General features: G+C 40.5%; 5 gene segments (V, D, J or C); all 5 read right to left on the bottom strand.

Moving 5' to 3' along the window:
- Window positions 1-4,989: 4,989 nt before the first annotated feature.
- Window positions 4,990-6,235, bottom strand: LOC125250244. The segment is given in 2 exon segments: window positions 4,990-5,875; window positions 5,960-6,235. Coding segments are annotated over 2 exon segments (477 nt in total).
- Window positions 6,236-9,509: 3,274 nt separating this feature from the next.
- LOC125250259 lies at window positions 9,510-10,229 on the bottom strand. The segment is given in 2 exon segments: window positions 9,510-9,890; window positions 10,060-10,229. Coding segments are annotated over 2 exon segments (354 nt in total).
- A 362-nt stretch (window positions 10,230-10,591) lies between these two features.
- Window positions 10,592-11,528, bottom strand: LOC125250245. The segment is given in 2 exon segments: window positions 10,592-11,057; window positions 11,138-11,528. Coding segments are annotated over 2 exon segments (468 nt in total).
- A 685-nt stretch (window positions 11,529-12,213) lies between these two features.
- Window positions 12,214-13,195, bottom strand: LOC125250256. The segment is given in 2 exon segments: window positions 12,214-12,620; window positions 12,758-13,195. Coding segments are annotated over 2 exon segments (357 nt in total).
- Window positions 13,196-13,303: 108 nt separating this feature from the next.
- Window positions 13,304-14,152, bottom strand: LOC125250243. The segment is given in 2 exon segments: window positions 13,304-13,881; window positions 13,965-14,152. Coding segments are annotated over 2 exon segments (477 nt in total).
- Window positions 14,153-22,884: the final 8,732 nt, after the last annotated feature.

Raw genomic sequence — 22,884 nt, 5'->3', positions numbered from 1 at the left:
GGCTGATCAACTTTCTCTTCTGATCTGCACTCTGTGAAGATTTAACAATATTTGATGTAGATTTGATTTTTGACTCGTAAAATCAACATATCAACAAACAATCTATACAAATATTCAAAAATGATTTAAATTCTTAAAAAAGAGAAGAAATGCATACCAAGACTGAATAGTGCAAATAGAAATATATTCCTGATCCACCTCATGATCTGTTTTAAATTCACACTGAAGTCAAAATAAATCTGTCAATGAGAGTTTTGCTTTCATAAATATCATAAAGACTCTGAGGAGGAGCTTGTGAAAGCCTAAAGGAAACTTCTTGCTGTTAAGTGTAATAATGAGAGATATCGCCCTCTTTTGGTTTCTGACAAGTGTTACACAATCGAAATAAAGTCACATGATGTGAAACATGTTAGCCATAAAGCAACTTAAAGAACACTTATAATTACAATCATTCATACTGTACCTTTTTGAAAAGCTTTGTGTGGCGACCAGGGCAGGCGAGAGCCGTGAGGGAACGGCGCACCGGCCTTGAGTCTCTCACGGAGGAGCTCCGGGAGCATAAAAGGAGGAGCGACGACCGTGACGGACGAGAGAGGACCAGGCCTGGACTTTATTTTATGTTTTATTATGTTTGTGTGGCCGGCAGACGTCCGCGAGGGTCTGCCGGCATTACTTTCGTTTCGTTCTTTGTTTATTTTGGTATTAAAGTTTTGTTGAATGTTCGCCGGTTCCCGCCTCCTTCTTCCCGTATCTACTAACCGTGTTACATTGGTGCCGAAACCCGGGAGGAAGGAGGGACATGCTGTCGGAGAGCCCTCGCTGCTGAGGGGGATCGCGGTGCTGCGGAGTTCGGGCAGCACGGGAGTGAAGACCGCAAGAGGCTGCCCGAGGCGGTGGTGCTGGAGCCTATAGTGACAGGTGGGACGGAGAGCTCGAGGCCGTGCCTCTGGGACGAGGTGGGGTGGCTGCCGTCCAAGAGGGAGCGGAGGAGTCGCCGCCGTTCGCCGTGGGCCGGAGCCTGCTGCCGTCCGCCATAAAGGGGAGGAGCAGGGAACGGGGGACTCGCTGCCGGCTGCCCTCAGTTGGAGGAGCCATCGCCGGCCGCCAGGAGGCGGTCGAGGATCGGGCCGTCCACCGAGCGTCCAGTGCCACCGCATGGCACCGCGAAGAAGAGCCTCTTGGCAGGCTGAGGACCGAGCGGCAGTGTGTTGGGGAACCGGACCAAGAATTTTTTTTTTCCTCTCTCCCCTCTCTCGTCCTGTCGCTCCCCTTGCTTCCGTCTCCTTTCTCTCGTCTCGTCTGTCCTTACCCCCAGGTGCTGCGGCCGCCGAGACAGGCCCCGGGGGGGGAGTAGAGCGCAGTCTCGGAGGTACCCCCCGGCCTGCGAGGGGCGATGGGGGTATGTGGCGACCAGGGCGGGCGAGAGCCGTGAGGGAACGGCGCGTATGGCGGGCCGGAAGGTCCAAAAATATGGCTACCGACTTGTCGCGGGAATTCACTATACAATTGCCATAGCCACTGAATTTACCACTGATAGGCCGGCGGTGCATCTGTATATACACTCTCCTCACGCAGCGAACGACTCACTTTCCTCACGCAGCTGACCACTGACTCTCCTCAGCTGGCGACTCACTTTCCTCACGCAGCAAACGACTCACTTTCCTCACGCAGTGAACGACTCACTTTCCTCACGCAGCCGGCGACTCACTTTCCGCAGCCGGCGACTCACTTTCCGCAGCCGGTGACTCACTTTCCGCAGCCGGCGACTCACTTTCCGCAGCCGGCGACTCACTTTCCGCAGCCGGTGACTCACTTTCCGCAGCCGGCGACTCACTTTCCGCAGCGAACGACTCACTTTCCTCACGCAGCTGACCACTGACTCTCCTCAGCTGGCGACTCACTTTCCTCACGCAGCGAACGACTCACTTTCCTCACGCAGTGAACGACTCACTTTCCTCACGCAGCAATTGACTCTCCTCACGTTTCTTTTCAAATACTGTGATGGTGCAATAACTAACTACATCTAGCAAAGATTATCATTTTTTGTGTTGTAATTGTAATTTATTCTGAAGCAATATTCCCATCAGTGTTCTGTAAACTGTTGTTAAGATGTAAACTGTAAATCATCAGATTTGTATATGCCCCCTTAAAGGGATAGGTCAATCAAAAATTAAAAAATCAAAAAAAAATTCTGTCATCCTTGCCTTACTTTCTAGTTGTTCCGAACCTGTATGAGTTTCTTTCTTCTGTTGAACTAAACATATATTTTTCAATGTCAGTAAACAAACAGCTGACTGTAGCGAGTGACTTTCATAAAAAAATTACTATGGAAGTCACTGGTTACCATCAACTGTCTGGTTACTGACATTCTTCAAAATATCATCCTTTTTAGTTCAACAGAAGAAAGAAACCCATACAGGTTTGGAACAACTAGAGTGTAAGTCAATGATGACAGAATTATCATTTAGGTTTAACTATCCCTTGAAATTGATTGTCATGGCATTTTTTTTTTTTTTTTACCTTTATAAAAAGGTAATTTCCCCTAACCTTGGCTATCAATTTCATGTTAATTAGAATAACTCACTGTAGGGCTTTTACCATTATTTTTAGATACTAAAGATACATTTTTGATTTGCAGTTGTCACGCTTAAACACTGGTTCTGCAGATTTTTGACATTTCAAAATTGCATTGTTTTTGTAACACATTAGTTATCTTTAGTTAAAGTTATATATTTTATCAACATTTGAACTTTGCAAAAAGGGAAATGTCACTTTTTCAGAATATTGTATATTAAAGATAATTTGTAAAATCCACAAAAGCTTTATAGATCTTTATTGTAAAGTTGTTAAACAGTGTTATTCATGCTTGTTTTGCACATTCATATTCAATTTTATACATGCATCTAAATGCCACTTCTGATGCAGATTTCCTCTGCCGTGGAAAAAATAAGGGTAAAAGCCCTACAGTGAGTTATTCTAATTAGCCTAACATGAAATTGATAGCCAAGGCTAGGGGAAAATTACCTTTTTATAAAGGTAAAAAAAAAAAAATGCCATGACAATCAATTTCAAGGGATAGTTAAACCTAAATGATAATTCTGTCATCATTGACTTACACTCTTGTTCCAAACCTATATGAGTTTCTCTCTTCTGTTGAGCTAAAAATGATATTTTGAAGAATGTTGATGGTAACCAGTGACTTCCATAGTAGGCTATTTTTTTTTTTCCCCTATGAAAGTCACTCGCTACAGTCAGCTGTTTGTTTACTGACATTCAAAATATATTTTTAGTTCAACAGAAGAAAGAAACTCATACAGGTTCGGAACAACTAGAAAGTAAGGCAAGGATGACAGAATTTTTATTTTTGATTGACCTATCCCTTTAAGGGAGCATAAACAAATCTGATGGTTTACATCTTAACAACAGTTTACAGAACACTGATGGGAATATTGCTTCAGAATAAATTACAATTACAACACAAAAAATGATAAACTTTATTAGATGTAGTCCAGTGGCGGCTACTGGTGTGTCAGAGAGGGGAAGCTCATTTTCGGCCTACATCATAAAATTGTCTATTTATTTAAAAGTAAATTCTGCCCTACGTTCCTTTTCAAGAAAATGGTCTGTGACCCTGTCGTACCAACTAGGAGTCTTTTCAAGTGACTTGACCAGTGTCCTCTCAATGGCCAGCAGAGCTAGGCTGCTTAATGAATGAATGAATGAATGAAGGAATGAATGAATGAACGATCTAAAAAAAAAATATTAAACTCTGTAAAACTGAAACAAGGAATGTGGTGTATAATTGTGTGAAATGTATGATGAAAATCAAGCAATTTCGCCAAGCAAATATCAAAGAAATAGGTTGCAGCAGTTTTTATTTCGACTGAACTTGAGAAATCCGCGATGGGACTGAGCGCGAATAGCTTCAGTGATTCCTTATAGTACAGAATCGCTGTCAGTCAAAAGGAGATGCAGTCTTTCGACAGACCCTCCAATCATCACGCAGAAGCTCGGAGTCCGGGCCAGCCCACTCCCCATTCACCCCAGAGACGCTGAGCGTCCGTGGGCGGGACATAATCGCAGCGTTTATCCAATGACCGTCTAGTTTCGAAGCGCTGAAAAAAAAAACGTTCAAAGCAGCCCCATTGAAGTCAATGGACGCTGGGCTTCAATAGGGAAATGCACTGTGACGCTGCGGGAATGTATGAGAAGGAATCGAGTCAGCCGACCTGCTATATGTAACTGATTCTGAACGAACTCGTCTTTGAGATGAAACGTTTTCTAACGCATTTTTAGTCAATAAAATGTTAATACAATAGTACATATTTGACCATTAATTTTGTGACATTATAAGGGAAGCCGAGCTTCCCTTGCAGTCTTAAAGAAATCGCCACTGATGTAGTCAGTTATTGCACCATCACAGTATTTGAAAAGAAACGTGAGGAGAGTCAATTGCTGCGTGAGGAAAGTGAGTCACCGGCTGCGGAAAGTGAGTCGCCGGCTGCGTGAGGAAAGTGAGTCGTTCACTGCGTGAGGAAAGTGAGTCGCCAGCTGAGGAGAGTCAGTGGTCAGCTGCGTGAGGAAAGTGAGTCGTTCGCTGCGTGAGGAGAGTGTGTATACAGATGCACCGCCGGCCTATCAGTGGTAAATTCAGTGGCTATGGCAATTGTATAGTGAATTCCCGCGACAAGTCGGTAGCCATATTTTTGGACCTTCCGGCCCGCCATAGGCGCGAGGCCGGTGGCGCGAGAGTTAACGAGCATCACCTGAGGCGCACCGGCCTTGAGTCTCTCACGGAGGAGCTCCGGGAGCATAAAAGGAGGAGCGACGACCGTGACGGACGAGAGAGGACCAGGCCTGGACTTTATTTTATGTTTTATTATGTTTGTGTGGCCGGCAGACGTCCGCGAGGGTCTGCCGGCATTACTTTCGTTTTGTTCTTTGTTTATTTTGGTATTAAAGTTTTGTTGAATGTTCGCCGGTTCCCGCCTCCTTCTTCCCGTATCTACTAACCGTGTTACACTTTGTTTGCCCTTTTATTCACTTCTTCCCCCAACCTCACATAGACGTTTGCAGTTTTATCTTTTTTCTTTCTTTTTTCTTTTTTCTTTTTTCTTTTTTAAAATCCTTTAGTTTTTGTAAGACTTGTTTCATGTTTTGTATCACTGGGCTGATTTTGAAAAGGCTGCCATATGAAAGTCCAAAGATGATGACAGGCGACAGACAATGTAAGATGTCAATCATCACACCAGCCGGCAGCCGTATAACTGTTCACCTTTATTTCAGCTAGATGGGCAAATGAACTCATGAACGCTGTTTAAAGATTCTGATGAATAACTAAAAATCTTTGAGTGGGACACATGCATTTATTTATACCTTTTAGATCTTAATAAGTCAGAGGAAGTTTGTGTGGATTTTATAACAAGTTCCTGACAGAGAGTGAGATCTCAGCACCCACATATCAACAAATGACACTGATCTCCCTCTACTGGCTCCCTACAGCTACTGCACGATGCCAATATATTTATATATGAAGGTTTTTGTGTGAGTGTTGAGTGTGTTTGAGTCACAGTGGGGTTCAGAGCACAGTAGTACACAGCAGAGTCAGACACACGCAGGTCCTTGATTATCAGAGGAAATGATTTTGAAGATGTGTTGATATGTGCATTAAATCTGTCTTTGAACTCTTTGTCTTCATCTCCAGTTTGACCAACTCTGTTCAGCATATATTTAGGAACTCCGTTTACTTTTTGCTGGTACCAAAAGAGAGTCGGGGAGAACTGGGTTTGATATGTACAGTTGATTATTACAGCTCCACTTTCAGAAGCAGTCTGAACTAGTGTTTTCTGCTCAACATTGTCCTGCGACTCTATTCCTGTAAAACCAAATCATGAACAACATCAGCAAAGAAATATCATGAACATTCAGAACAAAAAGAATCACTCACAAATATACTTACCCCAGACATATATGAGAACAATGATAGTTTTTTGAATCCAGTGTGCCATCTTTCCTGATTTTAATGAAGTCTCGTCTAAATCCAGATCTTATTCTCACCCTGATCTAGTCTGTGATTCAATGACTTTAAATACTGTACTGAGCAAGAGCACTTGATCTACACTAGTGTCTGCTTGACGAGGTTTCTTTGACTCCTCCCTCTCATTCGGCTCAAAGAGTTTATTTCTATCTTTGTTGTGGTGGATAATGGTTTATGGTTAAAATAAAATTAATTGTATACCTGCATTTAATAATGATGAAAATGATATAATTATTTATGAGACTATTTATGCATAAAAGGAATTACACAGAACTTAATATCTGAACTTATTGTTAATGTTTTTTTTGAAGTTTTATAACAGGCCTCAATACAGCTGGTTGTTATTACCATCTTCATGTTTTTTTTTACTTTCAAGGCTGGATAGATAGTGGTTGTGATCATGGTTTTGATTGTGGTTTTTTCTAGATAGGATCAAAGTGAAAAGATCTTCAGGTTTTTGTACGACGTGGTTCATGTTTTGTATCACTGGGCTTCAACTCTTAGAGCACAATAATAGAGAGCTGAATCTGACAGACGAACATCAGTAATAGTGAGTTCAGTGGATGTTCGTACAGTTAACTGAAACCGACGGTCAGATGTTTGTTCACCACTCGCCAAATGTGCATTTTTGTATAATAAATACTGAGGTTCTTTGTTAGGATATTGTCTGTACCAGTAAATAGAAACATTATCACTGGTTGTACTATATGAGCAGCTCAACTTGACAGTTTCTGTTTCTTTAGTGTTTTTTTCTGTCTCTTTATCTGGCTCAATGTTGTCTCCAGTCACCAAACCTGTCAACAAGCACATCGATTTGTTAAAGGAAAGTTGACAAAATACTATTGCAAACACATTTAACAGCCTTTTTTACAACAACAACAACAACAACAACAAAATTAATTTAAATATCAATAAATTTGGGGTTTGAAGTTTTAAAACAAACTGTAACTATTTATGTTCAGAGTTTCATCAGTTATTCAGTAAATAATGCACCTGTCCCCACAATGAGAATCAGTATGAAGCATGTGTCCATGTTGAATCAGATCAGATCAGTTCTCTGTTGAGGCTCTCAGTGCTTGAGCTGTAAGTCACTGCAGATCAGTCACAAACACACACAGGAACTTCCTCCTCACTCAACTTCCTGCTGCTGTTCACTTTCATCCATATGCTGTATTGTATATTGTACATCATTTAATTGTGTTTGATAAATCTTTTCCCCTCCATTTTATAATAATTTTTCAAAAATACTAACCTTCTAGTGCTGAATCTGTTTTATATTTACAATGTAATGTCACTGATCTTCCTTCAGCTTCAGTCAAATGTTTGTCTGATCAACTGTGTCCTCTGATCTGCACTCTGTGAAGGTTTAAGAATATTTCATGTAAAATATGATATAAAATGTAAACAATTGATATGAACAGCTGCTGTAATATTGAGTAACTACTGCCCTCTTGTGGTTAACTGCAAGTACTGCACAACTGAAACAGCGCCATCTCATTGTGTAACAAATTTTTAAAAAAATATAGAATGTTGCTTTGTTTTATGTTTTATCATTTTTGCATTAGATTATGTAATTATTTGTATACTAGTTTCTTTCTCAAGAAATGTTCTCTCATCTCTCTCTCTCGTCTAGCAGGTTTTTGTACAGTGTTCTTGTGTTTCCTGTGACTGTGGGCCTCAGAGCACAGTAATACAGAGCAGAGTCTGATACTGCGGCAGAGGAGATGATCAGATCCATGTGGATTTGTTCCTTTTTTGTTACTTTAACAGAGAATCTTGAATCTACTTTAGATTCTTCAGGATCTGTTGCAGTACTGTAGGTGGAAACAAGAAATTCAGGTTTTGATCTTCCATACTGACGGTACCAGAAGAGAGTTTCTGTAGTTGTAGAGGAATAACTGCAGGATAATGTAACACTTGAACCCTTCTCAGCAACTACATCTGTTTCGTCTGGTTTGATGACATTTCCAAATACAGCAGCTGAAAAAAAGAGGTACATTTGTAGCTTTTTAGTGCTTTTTATTTTATTTATTTTATTTTAATATAACAATAATCAATCAAATAAATATACACACCTGCTGAGACACAGAGCAGAATAAGTGAATGAAGATTCATTGTACAAGTGTTCACTCTGAGAAGAGTCAGACTGAATCGTTTCATCCACAGTCTCTTTCAGACATGATTAGATCATGTCAGATCTGGAGTTCCTCCTCTTCTGATACTTCAAGACAAAAGAGCAGCTTTATTTTGAATGAAGTTTTTTTGGGTCTGGCTCATTACTGCTACTATTATTTCAAACAAATGTATCTGTTGATCAGTGTTAAAATACAGGTGATTTCTTAGTGGTAATAAATAATTATTGGGTACATAGTGGATTTTGTAATAATAAGTTTAAATAAACTTTGATCATATGTTGGTGATTTTGGTGACGAAATTATGAAACACATTATTGTTTCCAGCAAAAATCATCTCACAATCTATTGTTTGATTGCAAGTTCACATGTTCATAAAGTTCATATGACTGTAACTTTCAATATGACTTATTAACTTTCAAAAATTCATACTGTAAAGAAACAGTGACAACATAATCTGAATCACAGGCAGGCTAAACCATTTTTACAATTTGATGCATCCTTGATGAATAATTTGTTTTTAAAAAATCTTACTGACCCCAAACGTTTGAACAGTAGAGTACTGTATGTGACCTGCAAATGAAACAAATTCTAAAATTGTCTCTGTTGTATTTGATAGATTGAATGCTACATCTGAAAAAATCTATTCAAATTCAAATTCACATTTTTCAGATATCGGTTCATTATTTCAAATGAGTCAGGCTTTTCAGAATGTCAATAAAAACTTTTAAAATAAGGTTATTTTATATTATTATATGAAATAATATTTTATTTATTATGTATATTTTGTTTATATTTATATTTGTTATTTTATTTCTTGCAATTTCCAACACAAATAATCATGCTATTTTATTTTTCATGTTAAAACAGCATTAAGGCCAATTCACACTGACAGACGCAGACCAACACCGACAGTCACCAGATAACAGCTCGTCACTTACAACGTCACAACCACGTATATGTGTAACCACTATTGACTTCATATGGAAAAAAAATACTATGGGGTCCATCAACTGTTAGTTTACCCATATTCTTCAAAATATCTTCTTTTGTGTTCAGCAGAAGAAAGAAATTCATACAGGTTTGGAACAACTTGAGGGCGAGTAAATGACAGGATTTTCATTTTTGGGTGAACTATTCTTCAAATTTAACACTGGGAAGCTTAGTTTTTTGCAAGTGTTGCACACCTAGAGTACATTTTTAACACACAGTTTTAACACAACCTTAAACTCTTTTAAGTATTATTAACTTTGTTTGCCCTTTTATGCATTTTCTAAAATCCTGTTCCCACAGCCTCACAGGTGTTTGCAGTTATTATCTCACACTGAGGTTTTGATTTGGTTTTCATAAGAGCTTCAAAGTGAAAAATGGCTTTAAGTTTTTGTACGACGTGTTTCATGTTTTGTATCACTGGGCTTCAACTCTTAAAGCACAATAATAGAGAGCTGAATCTGACACAGTCACACGGTTAATAATGAGTTCAGTCAGTATGCGAGAAGTACTTGACAGAAATCGAGGATCAGAGCTGTCTTTAGCAGAGTTCTTTCGAGCTCCTTCATATAATAAATATTGAGGTTCTTCATTGGGATTTTGTCTGTACCAGTAAAGACGCACATATTCACTGTCTGAATCATAAGAGCAGCTCAGTGTTACAGACTCTCCTGCTGTTTTGATGACTTTGGTCCCTCGGTTTGGCTCGATTTTGTCCTCAGCCGTCACATCTGCAAACATTAAGCACAATATTAACTTATTTTGTCTCAGGGTAAACATTGTATATCAGTAAAGATTCAACTTCACAATTGTTTTTAATGAAAATCAATAATACCATCCAGTGTTTTATAGGGTTTTTAAGATGTTGCTAATAGTCTGAAGTGAACATAAATGACACACCTGACGCCATAATGAAAAGCAGCAGCATGTATTTGTTCATGGTGAATCAGATCAGATCAGTTGTGTGTTAATGCTCTCAGTTCTCTGAGCTCTTACTGTGTGTTACTGATGCTTTCTGCTCTTCACTTATCAAGACATTCAACTTCCTGATCTCTGAGTGAAAAACCAAAGCTTTGAACCTTCATTAATACTTTAATAGTATTATATATGGAAAAAATACACAGAAACTGTCTGGAGTTTTCAGTCTCTTTTCTTATTATATTAAAATGTAGAAATATGAATTCTGTTGTTCATTGCTGCAGTTCCCAGTGAATGTCTGTGAACACTGACACCTTGTGGCACATTGTATCTGATCAATCTGTTACATGTGAAAATGGATTAAAACTTAATCTATAGACTACTTTTGTATGGATTTAATGTATTTAACAATATTAGGAGCTTCATTCATTTTGATTGTCATAATGATTTTAATGTATAATCTTTCTATCTGCAGTTTATATTTGTAGATGTACATCCATTCGCTTTTTATCAGTTTATTTATTTTCATTCAGTTATTGCTCTACTTATTATTTACATCTGCAGTTTACAGATTCTCTTGTAGTCTTTGTCTCTGTGTCTATTGCTTGTTCTCATTGGATTAAATACAGAAGGGTTTTTGTACAGAGTTACAGTGTTTCCTGTGACTGTGGGCCTCAGAGCACAGTAATACAGAGCAGAGTCTGATACTGCAGCAGAGGAGATGATCAGATCCATGTGGATTTGTTCCTTTTTTTCAACTTTAACAGAGAATCTTAAATCTACTTTAGATTCTTCAGGATCTGTTGCAGTACTGAAGGTGGAAACAAGAAATTCAGGTTTTGATCTTCCATACTGACGGTACCAGAAGAGATACTCTGTAACTCCAGTGGAGGAATAACTACAGGACAACTTAACATTTTGTCCCTCATCAGCACCAACATCTGTTGTGTCTGGTTTGATGGTATTTCCAAAGACAGCAGCTGAAACAGAAGAGGAATGGGTTGATTTATAGAAAGATTTCTTTGTAATCAGTCAATGAATGAATCAAAGAAACACACACCTGCTGAGACACAGAGCAGAATAAGTGAATGAAGATTCATTGTTCAAGTGTTCACTCTGAGAAGAGTCAGACTGAATCGTTTCATCCACAGTCTCTTTCAGACACGATTAGATCATGTCAGATCTGTGAACTCTGAGTCCCTCCTCTCTGAGAACATCATGTCTATATTTCACACTTGAGGAACTGAAGAAAGAGCCAATCACACTCACTGTTTTCTCTTGTTTTCTCTGTGCTGTGTTTTGTGTGTGATTTTGAAATATGTTTTATATAGGAAATATATTAATGTCCTGCAAATTAGATTTCTGAAATTTGCCTTTCAGTTTCATCTGCATTTACAAGGAATGTTTGAAAAGTTTAAGAAATATTCATTTTCACTTTGTTTATTTAATTTACCATTCCCAACATGATATTAGATATACTGTGATGTTTCTGTATTAAATCAAATTATATCAAGCAACATTAGTAAAAAAATTCAGAATTTAAAAAAATGTCTCCCTTTCATGAATCTGAATTGAATTGGTCACATCCCACTGGAAACTGAAATGGAATTTGAATTAGAATATCAGGAAGTGGAATGACAATCCATACAATTAATGTTAATGTTACACTTTATTTTTAGGTGTCCTTGTTACTGTGTAATTACACATTTAATTACAGAGTAATAATAATTAACTAAATGTACTTAATGTTGGGTAAGATCAGGGTTTGGTTTAGGCTAGTTGTGTGTAAATGAAATTATTCCTAATTTATAGTTATTACTAGAGTAACATGTAACGTGTAACAAGGGCAGTAAAATAAAGTGTTACCAAAGTTAATATATTAACTTTTACGTAATTTTAAAAACTACATTAAGTCTAAGAAAGAGAGAAAGCGGTTTAACAAATTGATGTTTCTAGAGAAACATTTAAGAAACATTATATTACTTTAAACTTTAAAAAAGTGGTTTGAACATGTGGAATATGATATCTGGTCATGTTGTTAATGCTTCTTTCCTGAAATGTATAATTTATGCCTTATAACAAAGACCTAATTCATTTTACACAGGTGTAACCACATATTTTATTATTTGGGGCTGGATAGATTGTGGTTTTGATTGTGGTTTTCACTAGATCAGTTCAAAGTGAAAAGAGCTTCAGGTTTTTGTACGACGTGTTTCATGTTTTGTATCACTGGGCTTCAACTCTTAGAGCACAATAATAGAGAGCTGAATCTGACAGACGTACATCAGTAATAGTGAGTTCAGTGGATGAATCTGATGCAGTCGACTGAAACCGATCATCAGAGGTGTGTTCAACATCACTATATGATCGTACACCTTTGCGTAATAAATACTGAGGTTCTTTGTTTGGATATTGTCTGTACCAGTAAAGCCGAACATATTGACTATTTGTACTATATGAGCAGCTCATCTTGACATTTTCTGTTTCTTTAGTGTTTATTTCTGTCTCTTTATCTGGCTCAATGTTGTCTCCAGTCACCAAACCTGTGAACAATAAAAAGTGATTTTTGATTTGTGTAAACAAGGTTGACAAAATGATATTGCAAGAATAATTTGCTGTTTGATGCTTTAAAATAGTAATTGTTTATGTACAGAATTTTATTAATGAATAAATAACGCACCTGTCCCCACAATGAGAATCAGTATGAAGCATGTGTCCATGTTGAATCAGATCAGATCAGTTCTCTGTTGAGGCTCTCAGTGCTTGAGCTGTAAGTCACTGCAGATCAGTCACAAACACACACAGGAACTTCCTCCTCGCTCAACTTCCTGCTGCTGTTCACTTTCATATGCTGCTGTATACTGTATATTATATTGTATTTGTTTAACTGTGTTAGATACAGTTAGTCGACTGAAGAGGAATAAATGCAGGACAATGTAATATATGAACCCTCCTCAAAAAATAACTGCCTTGTCTGGTTTAATTACATTTGTAAAGACAGCAGCTGAAAAATAAAAAATACACATTTGTGACATTTAGATTTAATAAACACACCTGCTGAGACACAGAAGAGAAATACTGTACAAGTGTTCACTCTCCGTCAGACATTATTTCACCACATGTGTCTAATGAGGGTCTAAATACATTTTAGTCAATGTAAGATGTCGATCATCACACCAGCCAGCAGTCGTATAACTCTTTACCTTTATTTCAGCTAGATGGGCAAATGAACTCATGAATGCTGTTTACATATTCTGATGAATAACTAAAAATCTTCGAGTGGGACACATGCATTTATTTATACCCTTTAGATCTTAATCAGTCAGAGGAAGTTTGTGTGGATTTATATAACAAGTTCCTGACAGAGAGTGAGATCTCAGCACCCACATATCAACAAATGATACTGATCTCCCTCTACTGGCTCCCTACAGCTACTGCATGATGCCAATATATTTATATATGAAGGTTTTTGTGTGAGTGTTGAGTGTGTTTGAGTCACAGTGGGGTTCAGAGCACAGTAGTACACAGCAGAGTCAGACACACGCAGGTCCTTGATCAACAGAGGAAATGATTTTGAAGATGTGTTGATATGTGCATTAAATCTGTCTTTGAACTCTTTGTCTTCATCTCCAGTTTGACCAGCTCTGTTCAGCATATATTTAGGAACCCCGTTTACTTTTTGCTGGTACCAAAAGAGAGTCGGGGAGAGCTGGGTTTGATATGTACAGTTGATTATTACAGCTCCACTTTCAGAAGCAGTTTGAACTCTTGTTTTCTGCTCAACATTGTCCTGCGACTCTATTCCTGTAAAACCAATCATGAACAACATCAGCAAAGAAATATCATGAACATTCAGAACAAAAAGAATCACTCACAAATATACTTACCCCAGACATATATGAGAACAATGATAGTTTTTTGAATCCAGTGTGTCATCTTTCCTGATTTTAATGAAGTCTCGTCTAAATCCAGATCCTATTCTCACCCTGATCTAGTCTGTGATACAATGACTGTAAATACTGTACTGAGCAACAGCACTTGATCTACACTAGTGTCTGCTTGACGAGGTTTCTTTGACTCCTCCCTCTCATTCAGCTCAAAGTTTGTTGTGGTGGATAATGTTTTTCTTCTCGTGAACTCAAAATAAATTTTCTGCCTGCATTTTTAATATTTTCCCTCACTAAAATAATAATAATTTTCTAGAAAAATACTAATTATGAATAATTAATTAAAAATAATTAAAATGATATAATTATTTAATGTGCTTTGAGACTAGTGCAAGTTTTATAACATGTTCCATGTGTTTCATGTTACCATGTGTTTTTTTACACTGTTAAAAATAAATGTAATTTTACAGGCAATGGTCTATCATTAAACAATGAAATACTTGTTGTTTTACAGATATTTGCTGTTATTTAAATAATCAGCAATATACTGTACAACACAATGCATTTTGGGTAATATCTGTTGTTTTCGAGAAAGTAGCCTACAGCATTATAAATTCTGGTCTGGATCCAAGATATTGTCGATATCAATGTAAACTACGTGCTTGGCTATCATCATATTTGCATGAGAGAATGACTGTCTCTCTCTCAGTGACATGTTTTGTGGTCTGCAATGGTGTTATTGTCTGGCCAACAGATTTATCTGCAAACAGAGCATGAGAAACAGTCATCAGGAAAAACAAACAAAATGTTCAGCCATTATCTGAGCAGTTACAAATTATTGCTTTTTTCAACATGTATTTACATTAATAAATAGTAATGTTTTTTTGTAAATATGCCAGAATTCAGATTAGATCAAATATACTATTAAAATAAAATAATATAAATTAATGAAAAAGTGACATAATCCTACTCACCCAGAATGGCTAATAGTACAAGTAAAAAAAGAGATCTCATATTTGCACTTCTGAAAAACAGACTGAAATCATATAAGAGATGAATGCCAACACAATCTCTTGAAGCTCCACCCACATATCTCAGTGTGATTATGATTACATAAAACATGTCATACATGGAAGACTGTGAAATACATTTTGCTTATTAATATGTAGTTTTTCATGAGTCTTCTCAAGAGATTTCTGATGTCAAATGTGACAATGATATCAAAATGGCAACTCTTTGACAACAAACCTGAGTGTATAAAGTACAAGTAATTAGACCACAGATAAGCTTTAATAATTAATAATGCAGATATGTCAATATTTTGGTATTTATACTCCAGGATATCTCTGGAGTATAAAATTAGGCAAAATTAGCACTAAAATGTCTCAAGACTCTACTGGTCTTTGAGGGTGGTTTACTAAAAAACATTTCTTAAAATGATGGTTATATGTATTTTATAGTGACAAAGAAATATTCATTTTTACACTAAACATGGATTTCAGTTTCCATTCTGAATGTGTCTGATTTTTGTACAGTGGGTGTGTGTTTCCTGTCACTGTGGGCTGCAGGGCGCAGTAATACAGAGCAGAATCAGTTAATGCAGTGCCATTGATCTCCAGATCCACACGATTCTTCTCCTCATTTAATCTAGCAGATATTCCAGGAATTGGAGGCTCAGCTGGTTGCTTAAATTTAGCTTCATTAACCAGAAACAGGAAGTCTGGTCTGGATCTCGGGTACTGACGATACCAGTGGAGAGCATCTTTTATTGTTATTTTCACAATCTTTATTAAAAAAAAAAAAAAAAAAAAAAAAAAAATTATATGATTTGTTGGAATCGAATCCAACAAAAAATGACTGAGCTACACCTGTTTGAATTCGATTCAGCAAAATCAATTTTGAGAAAAATTTAGCTTAAGTTTTCTGAAGATTCCAAAACAAAATCACCTAGCAACCATCTTAAAATCCCTCATCGACCAAAATAGACATTTTGGTTTGTTTTGCCTGAAGGCTCATTTTGCCAGAATGGGTCATATACAGTATGTTATTTGTGCAACATGTATGTTTTGGCAGTAAAGTCTCAACAAATAATCAACAGCATAGCAGATGTATTCTGCCAAGACCATTAACATTGTCATATCCATTAACATGCTAAATTCCTCTGAGAGTTGTCATGATAGAAATTATTTTATGATCACAGCTGTGCATTTCTGAGTTCCTGCACTAAAACAATAATCTGTATAGAGTATAAGCAATTAATTATAGCATATTGCAGGGCCATGTTACTCAGAAGATAATTATTTGAAATAGTGATTTAATTTCAACACCACTTGTTTATTGCATATGGACTGTGGTTGGAGGTTTTTGTTCAGTGTTGTTGAGTTTTCTGTCACTGTGGGCCTCATGGCACAGAAGTACAGAGCAGAGTCTGTCACTTCAGCAGAGGAGATCTCCAGAAACACCGTCTTATTTTTCAGGGTCATTTTGCCATCCAGTCTAGGAATAGGAGGAGTTGCATTTACTACAGTCTTCTTGTCTGACTCAATGACAAGGAGCAGAAATTCCAGTCCTGATCCAGGATATTGTCGATACCAAAGTAAACTCTGTACACTGACATCATATTTGCATGACAGAATGACTGTCTCCTCCTCAGTAACTTGTGTTTGGCCCTGCAGTGGTGTTATTGTGTCTGCAAAACATTCATCTGCAAAATGTGTGTAGAACATGTTGATCAAAAAGAATGATAATTCTAAAGTAAAAAAAAAGTCATGGAAACTAGTGAATTATCACAAAATCAGACATTTGACATTAACAGGTGCATTATAGTTGTAGTTATAAATATATTAATATTTAAACTGGTCTCTTACATACCCTGTGTTATTGTCATCAGCAGCAGAGAGCACAGGAACATCATGACTGCACTGTAAAACACAAATCAATCTTGTGATTGAGAATGAAAGTCTCTCATGAATCTTTTTCAAAGCTCCATCCACATCTCATCATCTGAGGGCTCAATATTCGAATGAAATTGGCCCAGAGAAATGAATGTGTTAATGCATTAAATAATTATTTTATCAGGGTGTGATCACACATCGCAAATTAATGAATAATACATTTGAACGTTACAAATGTTTTTTTTTTTAAACCTCAGATTCTTCTTAAAAACGTTCCATAAAGAGCTGTTACATTTTAAATTCAGCAGTTGCTTTAAAAATTTATATAAAATGCCAAACCATAAACATTCTGATTTACATATACTGTAAGAACAGCTTGTTTGGGGTTTCATTGATTTTGTTCTGAGACTAAAGTAAAACTAAAGTCGACATTTAAAGAACAAAACACATTGTCTAGTTTTATTTTCCCTGCATGGTTACTTTATGTTGTGGTCATTGTAGACCTATTGTTTTTTAAGAAATTATACACCATCAACACCAAACATGTTAATGATGCATTGTTAGTGCATTTCTAATCACTTTATCTCAAGTGTTTTCCCCCTTTTGCAAATCGATTGGATGTATAGCTTTAACATACATGTCTATTTTAGTTTTAGACACCTGCAGGTGTTTCCACACTCATTATGTCCTAATTCGTCTGTAACCTATATGAGGTTTGGTGAATCATCTGCGCTTCAAATATAGACAGAGATGGATATCAGTTCAAACTAGAACTGTGCTAAAAACAGGTTATTCTTGAACAAGAAGCAGCAGAGTGACAACTGGCAATCAATAAATAAAAATATAAAATGCACAAATTATTGATTCAATATACAGTATATGCAGTACAAGAAATCATGTTATATAAAATAATAAGAGTTGTTTTCGGAGAAATAAGTATATATTTTTCACAATATAGAGCCCAGCGCTCCACTTGTTAAATACATTTGTCTCTTTTTCAGGTTTTTGTACAGTGTTCTTGTGTTTCCTGTGACTGTGGGCACCAGGGCACAGTAATACAGAGCAGAGTCTGATACTGCAGCAGAGGAGATGATCAGATCCACATGTTTTGTATTTTTGTTAATTCTTGGCGTTAAACGCTGTGGTATGTTTTTACTCATCATCCCAGTTTCATAGATGTAGAGGAGGAACTGTGGTGCAGATCCGGGATATTCAGAGTACCACTGGAGAGTATCAGGCACTCCACTGTAGTTACATGTGAGAATTACGCTTTCACCCTCCAAAACTTGCTTTTGTGAGTCATGAGACGTTATCATGTTTGTCAGGATGTTATGTCTATGAGAACCAGTAAAATAAAATGAAACAAACAAGACTTAAAATAAAAAGTATGTTTACTGATCAATCTACGTTAAAAGTAATTCTGATCAATATAATCCTTGTTTAATTGAAGTCATTAATTCTGAGAAATTAATCAAAACTCACCTATATGAAGAATCAGAATTAACAAGACAGTAAGGTACATGTTGGTTGATGTTCTTACAAAGAGTGACAGTGAAGTGATTCCATTCATCAACAGAAAACAAGTCAAATACAAGCCAAGACAAACTAATCAAAGAGCGCCACCTCTTGACACAATGATGTACATACTGGGAACCATTGATACTCAAATGATCCAGTTCAACAAAATGAACTCATTGGTGGATAAATCCTGCAGTGAGGGCATAGATATAATTTGCATGCATGAAATATTTGAAAAAGTGTGCTGGTCTGTGTGAAATTAAAATCTCTGCTTATGTATCTGAATTTCATTGTCAGGTTTATTACTTACCCTGTTCACCATGTGAGAAATGAACAGAGAAACAATTAAGACGTAATAAATTTTGACCTCTCTTAAAAATACACAAACACCCAAACAAATGGTCTTTGGTAATGATTCTCTACCTCATTTTAATCTAACACAATACTGGCAATTAATTAACTTTTGTCAGTCATACAGTATTTTCATCACTAAATAATGAATAGATTTTTTTTAAAGGTAACACTTTACAATATGATCCCATTAGTCAGCATTAGTTAATGCATTAACTAACATAAAAAAGAGCAATCCATTTGTTGTTAACGTGAACAAAAATAAACTATTCACTGTAGTTCATGTTAGCTCAGATCCATTAAATAATATTAACAGATTCAAATTTAGATGCTGAAATTAATATTAATTAAGATTAATGCTTTAGAATTACTTTTCATTGTTAGTTTATGTAAAAAAAAAAAAAGTAGTTAACTAAAGTTAAGGGTAACGTCTCGGTTACAAAGGTAACCCTCGTTGCCTGAAGGAGGGAACGGAGACGTACGTCGGACAGACCGACGAATAGGAATCTCGCCAGAGAGGCCAATCTACTTCGAGTGTAACTAAAACGAGCCAATGCACATTGGCATGCAATCATCTGCATCAGCTGCTCGCCTTGCAGCGCGGGTATATAATGAGCAGCAGGTGCGTTGCATCTTCAGGTTTTCGCTGAGGAGCCGAACTAAGCAGGCGGCAGCACAGCAGGACAACAACTGTGGCGACGGGACGTACGTCTCCGTTCCCTCCTTCAGGGAACGAGGGTTACCTTTGTAACCGAGACGTTCCCATTCAGTCGGTCACGTTCGACGTACGTCGGACAGACCGACGAATAGGAATCCCTACCAAAGCGCCACAGGAGCTGCCCTCCTCCAGCGCTCTGTTGTAAGTTGTTGGAAGAACTGGGGTGACTCCAACTCGGTAGAGATGGGTTCTCCCAGAGGGAAAGACACGGGCTTCGTTTAGGAGCAGCCGTGGAGAAAGCCATATGGGATCCCCGTAGGGTCACACATATGGAACCCAGCCTAAATCCGGTTCTCAGGGATGCAACGGAGTATAGGCCTGGCGCCGGACGCTCCGCCACGTCGGCTGCCGAAGGGTAACCGGAGGACTGAACAGGGTTTGCCCGTAGGGACTCTCTGGAGCAAGGAAGCGCATGCAGCGCAGCAAGCCGACACTAAGCCGGGGCCTCTCCGTGCCTCTGACCTGAGGCGAGAACACGGGAGGAGACCGGCTCGACACGAAGGCTATAGTATCTAGCGAACGTGTTAGGTGTCGCCCAGCCCGCAGCTCTACAAATGTCTGTTAGCGAGGCGCCACGAGCCAGCGCCCAGGAGGATGCTACACCTCTCGTGGAGTGAGCATGCAATCTGAGCGGGCAGGGCACGCCCTGAGCTTGGTAAGCCAGGGCGATGGCATCCACTATCCAGTGGGCCATCCTCTGCTTGGAGACAGCCTTTCCCTTCTGCTGGCCTCCATAACAGACAAAGAGCTGGTCTGAGGTCCTGAAGCTTCGAGTTCTGTCTATGTACAGTCGCAAGGCGCGGACTGGACAGAGCAAAGCCAGGGCTGGGTCTGCCTCCTCCGAGGGCAGCGCTTGCAGGCTCACCACCTGGTCCCTGAAGGGAGTGGTAGGAACCTTGGGCACATAGCCAGGCCGGGGTCTTAGTACCACGTGGCTATCACCCGGTCCGAACTCCAGGCACGATTCATCGACCGAAAATGACTGCAGGTCCCCTACCCTCTTGATGGAGGCCAATGCAACCAGCAGCAAAGTCTTCATAGACAGAATCTTTAAGTCTGCCGATTGCAAAGGCTCAAAGGGAGCAATCTGAAGTGCTCTTAGCACCAGAGCGAGGTCCCAAGAGGGTATGGAGGGGGGACGAGGAGGATTTAACCGTCTCGCCCCCTAAGGAACCTGACGACCAGGTCGTGCTGACCAACAGATTTGCCATCTATGTGGTCGTGGTAAGCGGAGATAGCAGCAGAATGGACTTTGAGGGTGGAGGGGGACAGCCTATGCTCCAACCCTTGCTGCAAGAAGGAAAGCACGACACCGATCGAGCATCTTCGGGGGTCTTCTCGGCGAGAAGAGCACCACTCGACGAACAGGTTCCACTTCGAGGCGTAAGCACGTCTCGTAGACAGTGCACGAGCCGAAGTGATGGTGTTAAGTACCTCGGGGGTAAGTCACCTAGAACCTCCGCGTCCCGTCCAGGGACCAGACATGGAGTTTCCAGAGGTCTGGACGCGGGTGCCAAAGAGTGCCCCGTCTCTGAGAAAGAAGGTCCTTCCTCAGAGGAATGGGCCAGGGAGGGGCTGTCGCGAGGAGTGAGAGTTCTGGGAACAAGGTCCGGTTGGGCCAGTAAGGCGCAACTAGCAAGACCTGCTCCTCGTCCTCCCTGACTTGCACAGAGTCTGTGCAAGTAGGCTCACTGGGGGAAACGCATATTTGTGCAGGCCCTGGGGCCAGCTGTGTGCCAGTGCGTCTGTCCCGAGTGTTCCCCCGGTCAGAAAGTAAAACAACTGGCAGTGGGAGGTTTCTTGTGAGGCAAACAGGTCTACCTGAGCCTCTCCGAACTCTCTCCAGATCAGCTGAACCACCTGGGGGTGGAGTCGCCACTCTCCTGGCAGCGCAGCTCGTGATAGCTCATCGGCCACACGGTTGAGCACACCGGGAACATGAATGGAACACTTCAGCTTGTGAAGGCTCCGATTCAAGACCCGCAGATCCAGGATCATCCTTCGCCAGTAGGACTGTGATCTCCGCACGCAAGACAGGGGCATCGACATCTTTCACTACAGTGAAGTGGACACCCCTGACGGGCGAACTGAATCGCGTAGCCGAGCCTGATGGTCCGAACAAGCCAGCGGGACGGACTGGTGAGTGCTAACCAGGCTCCCAGAGACCGTACCAGCGGGACCAGAGGGACCACAGGCGCACCCGCAGCGGGGTAGCGAGGTGGAACGCAGGGACGCGGCCCGGGAGGCTCTCTCTGCGAGGCGGCCCGAAGCGGCGTCACAGTGCGCTGTGGAACACTTGCCTGCTTCCACGGGTGGACAGAGGGAGCAGTCGAGGCTTTGACTGCCTGCTGCTCGCTGCTGTCCACTGGCGACAGAAGAGGGGGATGAGAGTGGTGAGGTTCTTGCCCTCCCACTGCTCTCCGAGCCCTCTTCGGACCCGGAGATAGAGGAAACTGCTCTTTTATTGAGAATTTGGCGGAACAAAAACAGAAGGAAACAAAAGATTCTCCACCCGGCCCTCCTCCGGGGGAAGGAGCGGTGCGGTCACCACCTCCTGTAGAGCAGTCCCATCCATCTCCGGGTCGCCCGTCCTAGGGCCGCTTGGACTTGGCCTTGCCACCCTTCTTCTTGGGGGGTGGCGGGACGGGCTGGGCGCCCCGACCATGACCGGCTCCACGGCGCCGCTTAGCTGGAGGCTGCTGCTGCTGGGGCGCAGGAGCGGGGGCGGCCGCAGGGGGGCGCCCTCGGCGACGGGCAGTCTGAGGTGCTGTAGGCGGTGGTGGAGCAGCAGCTGACCGCCTCGGCAGGATGTGACTGATGGCCTCAGACTGCTTCTGTACAGCCGAGAACTGTTGGGCGAAGTTCTCGACCGCGTCGCCGAAGAGGCCGGTCTGGGACACGGGGGAATTAAGGAACCTGACTTTGTCGGTATCCCTCATGTCCACAAGACACAGCCAGAGATGGCGCTCCTGGACCACAAGTGTGGACATCGCACGACCCACTGACCGCGCCGTGACCTTCGTCGCATGAAGTTCCTGAAGAACCTGTGGGTCATGGCCACCCTCGTGCAGATCCTTCAGTGCCTTGGCCTGATGGACCTGCAACAACGCCATAGCGTGTAGGGCAGAGGCAGCTTCCCCACAGGCCTGGTAAGCCTTGCCGGTAAGATCCGACGAGTACTTACAGGCCCGGGAAGGGAGAGACGGCTCCCCCCGCCAGGTGGAGTTAGGGCACAGTTGCATAGCAACGGCCCGCTCCACAGGGGGTATGCGCGTATAACCCTTCGCTGCCCCGCAGTCAAGGGTGGTGAGGGAGGAGGACCCACCGACACGGTTTCGGGCAGTAAAAGGTGCCGTCCACGTGCCAGTGAGCTCTTCATGCACTTCCGGGAAGAAAGGCACTGGGGTGGGGGGCTGAGAACCAGCCCTTGCCACCCCGA

This window comes from Megalobrama amblycephala, linkage group LG17 (genome assembly GCF_018812025.1).
Source record: "Megalobrama amblycephala isolate DHTTF-2021 linkage group LG17, ASM1881202v1, whole genome shotgun sequence".
Classification (NCBI taxonomy): Eukaryota; Metazoa; Chordata; class Actinopteri; order Cypriniformes; family Xenocyprididae; genus Megalobrama; species Megalobrama amblycephala.
This window is presented reverse-complemented; position numbering and strand designations above follow the sequence as displayed.